This window comes from Arachis hypogaea, chromosome 13, assembly GCF_003086295.3.
Source record: "Arachis hypogaea cultivar Tifrunner chromosome 13, arahy.Tifrunner.gnm2.J5K5, whole genome shotgun sequence".
Lineage (NCBI taxonomy): Eukaryota > Viridiplantae > Streptophyta > Magnoliopsida > Fabales > Fabaceae > Arachis > Arachis hypogaea.
In genome coordinates this window covers 250395-259574 of record NC_092048.1, presented here as the reverse complement: position 1 = coordinate 259574, position 9180 = coordinate 250395, and the positions used below count along the sequence as shown (strand labels likewise).

The window sequence follows — 9180 nt, the reverse complement described above, 5'->3', positions numbered from 1 at the left end:
ATATCTGCAAAAAACTCAAAACTCTATTTTCACACTTAGCATGGCTACTCTTCCACTAGAACTACTATTCGTTTGATTATGATCTTACATCTTATTATAGAATTTCATGTACAATTGTTGCTTATTGCTTCTTCCTTCATTTTCTATTCTTTTCTTGCTACTTTCCTTCCCTGCTTCTCAGAATTTGAGCCTTTGTTGATTCTTTTTTGCCTCTCAGAGCTTACCCTTTGGACCATTTTATCAGTTTCTTAAATCCTTAGCATGAAACTCAAATTGGTCCAATCCAAAATGGATTCCATTTTCATGTGCCATTGTTTTCTATTGTTTACCATATTGCAAACAGTTTTTGTTACAACTCTTGCAGATAGTGAAAGAGATTCCTATTGGCTTCTGAGAATCAAATCAGAACTTGTTGATCCATTAGAAGTCATGAGAAACTGGTCTCCAAGAACAAATCTGTGTAGCTGGAATGGATTAACATGTGAAGAAGTGGATGATAATGATGATGATGAGACACATGTTGTAGGCTTGAATCTTTCTAGCTCGGGAATTTCAGGTTCTATCTCTGTTGATTTCAGCAACCTCATTCATCTTCAAGAGCTTGATTTGTCTTCGAATTCTCTCACCGGATGCATCCCTTCTGAGCTTGGTAATCTTCAAAATCTAAGTACATTGCTACTTTACTCAAACAATCTATCTTGTAAAATTCCTGCAGAGATAGGTAATTTGAACAAGTTGCAAGTTCTTAGACTTGGAGATAACATGCTGAAAGGCGAAATTCCGAATAGCATTGGAAAATTGAGTGAGTTGAAAGTGTTGGGACTGGCCAATTGCGACCTTAACGGAAGCATACCAACTGAGATTGGTAACTTGAAGCATCTAACAACACTTGATTTGCAGGTTAACAGTCTTAGTGGCATCATACCCCAAGAGATTCAAGCTTGTGAAGAGCTCGAAAATTTCGCAGCATCGAACAACATGCTTGAAGGAGAGATACCCTTTTCTATAGGGTCACTCAAAACATTGAAGATTCTGAATTTGGCTAATAACAGTTTATCTGGTTCAATCCCTTCATCATTGAGTAGTCTTTCAAACTTGACATACCTGAATTTGCTTGGAAACAAATTGAATGGCGAAATTCCTTCGGAAGTCAATGGTTTGAGCCGGCTGCAGAAGCTTGACTTGTCCAGAAATAACCTCTCTGGATCACTGACACTCCTTAACAGCAAACTACAGAATCTTGTAACTATGGTTCTGTCGGATAATGCTTTAACAGGTAGTATCCCAAGTGGCTTCTGCTTCAGAGGTTCAAAACTTGAGCAGTTGTTCGTGGCAAGGAACGAGCTATCTGGGAAGTTTCCATTGGAGATACTCAACTGCTCCTCAATTCAACAGTTAGATCTTTCGGATAATCGCTTCAACAGAGAACTTCCCTCTGATTTGGACAAACTACAGAACCTCACAGATCTTGTGTTGAATAACAACAGTTTCACCGGTTCTCTGCCTCGAGAAATCGGAAATATTAGTACGTTACAAGGTCTTTTCTTGTTTGGCAACTTCTTCACAGGAAGAATTCCAGATGAAATTGGAAGACTACAGAGATTGAACACCATTTACATTTATGATAATCAGATGAATGGACCTATACCAAAAGAGTTAACAAACTGCACAAGCCTAAGGGAAATAGACTTCTTTGGAAATCAATTTTCTGGGAACATACCAGAGAATATTGGTAAGCTTAAGGACTTAGTTGTTCTCCATTTAAGGCAGAATGAGTTTTCAGGTCCAATTCCTTCAAGCATGGGACACTGTAAGATGCTACAGTTGTTGGCATTAGCAGATAACAGGTTTTCAGGTTCAATACCTTCCACATTCAGTTACCTTTCAGAACTTAGTACCATTACCCTTTACAATAACTCATTTGAAGGACCTCTTCCTAATTCACTCTTTCTTCTCATGAACCTAAAGATCATTAATTTCTCACACAACAAGTTCAGTGGAAGTTTGTTTCCTCTCACTGGCTCAAATTCTCTCACTGTTTTGGACTTAACCAACAACAGCTTCTCGGGTCCAGTCCCTTCTAGTCTAGCAGAGTCGTCGAACCTCGTTCGTATCCGGCTCGCGCAGAATTGCCTTACAGGAAGCATTCCTTCTGAATTAGGCAAGCTTTCAGCTCTCAACTTTCTTGATCTGTCATTCAACAATTTAACAGGGATGTGCCACCACAACTCTCACTGTGTCATAATATCGAACACCTTCTGCTCAATAATAACAGATTCACTGGTCAAATATCTTCATGGTTGGGAAAACTGAAAGAACTTGGTGAATTAGACCTCTCATTCAATGACTTCCATGGCAAGGTACCTAATGAGATTGGTGAATGCTCAAATCTACTTAAGCTTTCTCTCCATCACAACAATCTCTCAGGTGAAATCCCTCATGAAATTGGAAACCTCACTTCTCTCAATGTCTTGAACTTGCAAAGTAATAGCCTCTCTGGCCTCATTCCATCAACAATTCAGCATTGCACAAAGCTTTATGAGCTAAGGCTCTCACACAACTTCTTAACTGGTATGTTATACTAAGATTCTTCTTCTATACATTTTTCATTTTCAATAACATATTCTTATGCTTAACATAAAATATTTAGTAATAACTCAAATCAGCTCCTAACAAAGTTTTAGTCAAACAATTTAGTCTTCAACAAATCGGTCTTTATATCAGATTGTTCGTCTATAAAAAGGAATTGATCTGAGAATTTTAAAAATTTTTAAAAACTATCATATCTTTAACATAATCTTTTGAGTCTTCCAATGTATCATTTCTAAGTCCAATAGAATTTATAAATATATGAAAAAATTCCATCAAATAGAGATCTTTTCTTTCGATGGTTAATATAATATATAAGAACCACTCGTGTGAAGAGTACTACATCCTTGATATTTGATTTGTCTAACTTTTTAGACAAAATTTAACATGAGAATTAATGTCTTAAAAGATTAAAAACTGATTTGTTAATTAAAATTCGTTGAGGATTAAATTGTTCGACTAAAAACTCTTTGAGAATGGATTTAGGATACTATTCTAAAATTATACCTTTTATCGTTACGTATCTAATATTTGTACATGTGTTGATGTGACATATTAGATAATTTTACAAAAAATTCCAGTCAAATATAATTTTTTTCTTCGACTATCTTTTAATTGTGAATATATAAGAACTACTACTACAAAGAATACTACATTCCTAATATCTTATTTATCCTAACATTTTAGACAAAATTTAATATGAGAATTAATGCGTCCAACAAAATAAAAAATTAAAAACTGATTTATTAATTAAAATTTGTTGAGAGTTAAATTGTCAAACTAAAAACGAATTTAGGACATTACTCTAAAATGATATATTGTAAGGAATTATATGTATATTGTTGATATGCATATTAGGTAATATACCATTTGAGCTAGGAGGGGTAACTGAGCTGCAAGTAATATTGGACCTAAGCAGAAACCAATTTTCTGGGGTGATTCCATCATCCATTGGAAACCTAATGAAGCTTGAAAGACTTGATCTTTCTTTCAATGAACTTGAAGGTGAAGTTCCTCCTTCACTTGGCAAACTCACAAGCCTCCATGTTTTGAACCTCTCAAACAACCACCTTCATGGCAAGATTCCTTCAACATTTTCACAGTTTCCAATGAGTTCATTCCTCAACAATGATGCCAACTTGTGTGGACCACCATTATTGGTTTCTTGCACAGAATCTTCTAGTGAGAAAATTCAGATGTCAAACACAGAAGTGGCAGCAATAATAGTTGCCATTGTTTTTACTTCAACATTGATATGCTTAGTGATGTTATATTTGATGTTGAGAATCTGGTGCAATTGGAGAAAAGTAGCTATTGTTTCAAGTGAAGAAGTTGATGAGAATCATAAGAAGGAAGAGAGCATTAGATTCTGCTTTTCTGATCATAACACAAAGAATGGAGAGTATTTGAATATGAACTCCAATGATGCTACCTCTCTTTCATTTTAGTCTCCAAAAAAATAGTGTTTTTAAGTTCCTTTAATTAGTTCATCTCTTTTTATTTCTTTGTTTTTAGTTCTGTTTATGTAAATTTTGATCTCTTTAAATAGTCTAAAATATATTTATATAAATATCAAAAAACAAATATTTTTAGTTTTGCAGACATTTTTTTAATATAATATCAATTAGTTGATAAATTCAAAAATTTTTAAAATATAATATGATAACAATTTCTATCCTGCCTATTTAATTTGGCAAAAAGCGTGAGCCCTATCTATGAGATATTAAACGTATAATATTCATATATACTTAGAGTTATTTTGAATCTAAAATGTACATTCCTATCATTTAGTTGGAATAAGACAATTTTTGCGTATCTCTCTATAGTCTTCTTTAATATATGTATAAATATTTATTGACTTAAACCAACTTAAAGATGAATGAAATAAAATTTCATAAAATATGGAAATAAAAACAAATTTTTAATATATTACCTTTTTTATATGAAGATAATTTTGTAAATATAAGTATATAACTAAATTTTATATTTAATTACTCTCTTTGTTTTTATAATAAATTCATAATCATATTATGTAGGGTTAAGTACGATTTTGATTCCTAACGTAGAGGTCGAAAATTTATTTCGTCCCCAGTATTTTTTTCGGAGTGAACTACCAACCCAGCCTCTGTCCATTCCAAGAATGGCAACGCGACCCCTCAAAATGAAATCAACCCATTTCGGTCCTTGTCTCCTAATTCCATCACACAACGCGGTCCCTGTGCGTTATTCTCCGGCGAGACTTGACGAAAAAGGCTGAGCTGTCACGTTTGAGCGTGACCTGTCACATGAGTTGGATGACGTGTTTATTCAGTGCCTAGGTGGACAAGTTCAAATGGACAGGGGCTAAGTTGTCCAACGCCTTCACCCTAAAAATAACGTCGTTCGCACAGAAATTAACGTTTCAGTTGCTTTTGAAACGTTGTGTTTCCATAAAACCCCATCGTCCAGCCTTCACATTTACAAAAAAACCTAGCAGAGGCATGAGCAGCAGTAAGGAACCAGCGTCGAGTTCCATTGATGGGAGTGGAAGAGAAGTTTTTAAAGAGGAAGGCAAAAGTGCTCTAAGCGTATGTGCAGGAAGTGTTGGTGCGTCGAAGAAGAAGAAGAAGTTCATTGCTCCACGATGCCGTTGTGGGGCGCATGCGATACTATTTCTCTCCTCAACATAACTAAACCCTAACAAGTTATTTTATGGATGTCCATACTTCAAGGTAATCTGAAATTTAATTTAAGTTTCTTTGATTTTAACTCCATGTGACATCTTCTTAGCTGTGGATATATTCTACAGATTTCAACACCGCATTGCAAATTTTTTACATGGTTGGATAATTATGTTGCATCATTTGAAGAGTTACCCAGAAATTCTCCTTTTATTGAGGTTGGAAGCTAGATCAAAGTCAGATACCTGATGTTGCTATTGTTGATGCTGAAAAACTCAGGAAACTAGAGGGTTGAGTTACTGGGTTAGAGTTGGAAACTAAAAATTGTAATACCAATAGTGGTACTAGCTGTGTTAGTGTTAAAGCTATGGTTATTGCTTTTGTATTTGGAATTGTGATATCTAAATTTGTTTAAGACATTTGGCTAGCAGGAAACCTTATGTGATACTAGGTTTAAAGTGTATGTTGTTTTAAAAAGTGTATGTTGTTTAACTTTTAATTTGTGTTATTAACTTCAGAAGTATGTATGTTGTTTCAGATGAGATAATGATTTGATTCAATGAAAATGGTCTGTTACTACTTTGATACATTCTAGGAGCATGTAGTAACACAAATTAATCAATGGAAAATATTGGATAAACAAACCAAAAAGATGCTTTATATAAACCATGTACACAAAACAACCAATCTTGTCCTTGTTTAGCATGAGAAAGGGACAACATATAGCCCTTTAACAACAAAAAGAAGGCCAACATGTAGTCTTGAACCCAAAACATCTTCCAATTCAGTCTAGTAGAGTTTTAAACTAACTTAAACATGCATACATAAACTTAAATAAAGCAAAGTTTTTCCTAAATTTGTAAACACCGACATCAAAATAATAACAAAAGGAGTTCAGTTTGATATCATATATGTCAACAGCAACATATCAGAGATCAATTATTCCTTGGAGGTCTAAACCCAGGGGTAGGAATGAACTTGAAAAGTCTTGTTGCAGTCCCGGAACTTGCTGCAGCCATGGTCTCAGCAGAAATGACACTTTGTTGAAAGGGGACATTAGTAGTTGTTGTCCTCGGGTTCACATTCTGTTCGGTTGGAACATAGGGTCTGAGACCTAATGCTGCTTGAACAGGTGGTGGAGTAGATAGTCCAAATGAAGGTGGAACCGATATAGGAGCAGTCGGAGGCCTAACAATAAGGTGTTCTCTTCTCTGGGCATGATTAAGATTGGGGGTAGAGTTGGATTAAAGGGGTGATTGATTCAGGTTGATAGATTCTCTTGCAACCTGTAACCAAAAATTAATGAGTTAAAAGTAACAAACAGGTTAAATAATAGTGACAAATCACTATACCTCTTCTGCTTGGGGTAAATTTTGTGAAAAGAGAATTTCGTCTCTCTATTCCTGAGGGTCAGAATTATCCTTCTTGGGTAATGTCTTTGGAATTTTCTTTTTTTTTTTCTTTGCTTTTGTCTATCACAGTAACATAAATATGTTAGTATAGGGAGACTCAAATATGTAACTTAAACAACAATAAGATATTACCAGTGGATCCATAGGTGGTGCAGGTTGTACATTATCATTGTTCAGATTAACATTAGAACCTCCATCCTATTTATATAAACAAGCTATAATAAGTGGTATTTTAAAACGAGACACATAAACCCTTCATAATTTTCAGATGTGATTCTTAAACCCGTAACAATTTATAAAGTGATCCAATTCGAACCCTAATTACCTGGCCTCTATTCTGGTTTGGATCAAAGGGTACAATCTGCAACCCCTTCCCCTTAGCAGCTCTTCTCTCCTTTTTTGTCAATGGTTGCCAGTTTGGATCTTTTAGGTCATTCTTACAAGTCTTGTAGTAATGGCCAAGCACACTTGCTGCACGTCACTTCAAAGGTTTTCCTGGCTTTAGTTGCGTTCATCTCAAGGGGCTGATCTCTTAATATTGGGTGGTTCCGTTTTGGAGCATCACAAGGGTCCAGTACTCCTCTGAGTTAACTGGTTTGATGCAATGCATGTATGTTGCTTTAATTGATTGCATGGTGAGCCATTTATGCACATGATCCTCTGGCTTAAGACCAATTTTATACATTGCTACAACAGCATGACAACAAGGCATTCCTAAAAACAAACACAATCCAGACATGCAATCCACAAGATATAAGTATGAATTACATATCAATCTCACAGTAAGACAATAAATCAAAGTATAAAGTAAAACATAAGTAACCATAGGAGTCAAAGTATGAATTATAATTCAACTGCTGACCATAGGTAAAATAAGGATGGATTAATAATCAACTTTACCAGTAAGTTCCAAACATTACAAGTGCAGATCCTTTGTTGAAGGTTGACTCCAACCTTGCTAGTTCCTCTATGAACCTCAAACAGCACTCTATCATTGTCTCTAGCCCAAATGGCTCTCCACTTGTTAGCTTTAGGCTTGACAAACTCATCCAATTTCTTCTGCTGTACTGGTGCCAAGTGACCACTGTGATTCTCTAGATTCTTCTTATGTGTTGTCATTTTTCTCATTAGATAGCACCTTAAGTCTTCACACATTGTTAAGATTGGTTTTTCCAGATACTCTACGATTTTGGCGTTCCACACTTTGCACATATTTTTGGTAATATTATCCACCTTCGGCCCATGACTGAAATAAGCTTTTGTCCACACTGCCGGATCAAATCTCTGGAGATACTCCCATGCACCCAAATTGATTGTCTTCATTTTCTCCATGCAGCGATTGAATTCTTGGAAAGTTGTGCATCTTGCACATTCGCATACCATTTGCTTTGTTTGTTGGTCCTTAAAGTGCTTGATAAAGTTTTTCCAAATATGAAGCACACAATTTCTGTGGTGTGCATTAGGCATTACTTCCTTGATAGCTAAGTCTAGCCCCTGCAATAGTTAGACAAACAGAAACATAGAAACTATTTAGAGGAAACTTCCATCAATTGTACAAGAGAATTAAGCACAATTTCTTGATTTACCTTTTGCTGATCACTTATGAAATTCCATCCATGCTGCGTCACTAATCCCAAGTCCTCTTGCAACAGTGTTAGGAACTACTTCCAGGTGTCCTTACATTTATTAGGTACAACAGCATATGCTATGACGAAAAAATGGTTGTTCGCATCTTGGCCCACTGCACTCAGTAACTGACCACCATAATAGCCTTTCAAAAAGCATCCATCTAGACCAATTAACGACCTACAACCTTGAATGAAACCCTTCTTGGAAGCATCTAAACTTATGTACAACCTATCAAACAATGCTGTGGTATTGTCTCCATCAATGCTGTGGACCTAGGATTACTCCGATGAATCTCCATCAAGTAGTCTCTAATTTTTTCATATTGTGCCCGTGCATTACCAACAACCACCTCTCTAGCTACTTTCAACGCCCTTGCAATCATCCTTGGGTTAAGCTGCACATTGTACTCCTCTGTCATGTAATCCATTGCTTGTCTTGGTTTCATCTCAGGATGGATAAGTAGTCTCTTAATGAGTTTTGATGCCACCCAACTCTTATCGGCCATGTTACTACCATAGTCTCTACTTTCTAGCACAGGTCTGCTCATCTATCAGAGTTTTCACTTGGAAACACCTACTAGTACTATTCTATGAGGTTAAAATCAACCATAGACAATCCTCAGCAGCACATGCTACCCTCAGCCTATGCTTCTCATTTTTTATGTATAACACATCCTTTCCCTCAAATACAAAACAGTCTTTCAAAGCCTTATTGAACAAGTCCATTGTTGGGAACATTTGAACAACCTTAAACACTACCTCTCCATACTCAGTATCCTCACTAAAAGAGTCATATGCTGTCCTTCCCTCATCCTCAGAAGAAACTGGGCTATTAAAGCCTCACTCTTATACTCATATGGTTTCTCATAATCACTATCCATCTCCACATCA

At 35.8% G+C, this 9180-nt stretch overlaps 1 protein-coding gene and 1 pseudogene across 1 annotated transcript; one reads left to right on the top strand and one right to left on the bottom strand.

The window, feature by feature from the left end:
• On the top strand, positions 1-4189 carry LOC112736187 (uncharacterized; annotated as a pseudogene).
• Positions 4190-6184: 1995 nt separating this feature from the next.
• Positions 6185-8795, bottom strand: LOC140178073 (uncharacterized). The gene is made up of 5 exons (XM_072213181.1): positions 8519-8795; positions 8356-8432; positions 7562-8155; positions 6794-6859; positions 6185-6460 (listed from the first exon to the last, which is right to left on the bottom strand). Exons 1-5 carry the CDS (start codon positions 8793-8795, stop codon positions 6185-6187), a joined length of 1290 nt encoding a protein of 429 aa, XP_072069282.1.
• Between the last annotated feature and the right edge of the window lie 385 nt (positions 8796-9180).

What these genes read in the sequence shown, in the direction of transcription:
- LOC140178073 (XM_072213181.1), bottom strand. Translation starts at nt 8,795, where the DNA reads ATGGCCGATAAGAGTTGGGTGGCATCAAAACTCATTAAGAGACTACTT. An exon ending in ACCACAGCATTGTTTGATAG is followed by an intron (nt 8,433 to 8,518) that starts GTTGTACATAAG and finishes GCTTTTTGAAAG; the next exon opens with GCTATTATGGTGGTCAGTTA. An exon ending in TCGTCATAGCATATGCTGTT is followed by an intron (nt 8,156 to 8,355) that starts GTACCTAATAAA and finishes TAACTATTGCAG; the next exon opens with GGGCTAGACTTAGCTATCAA.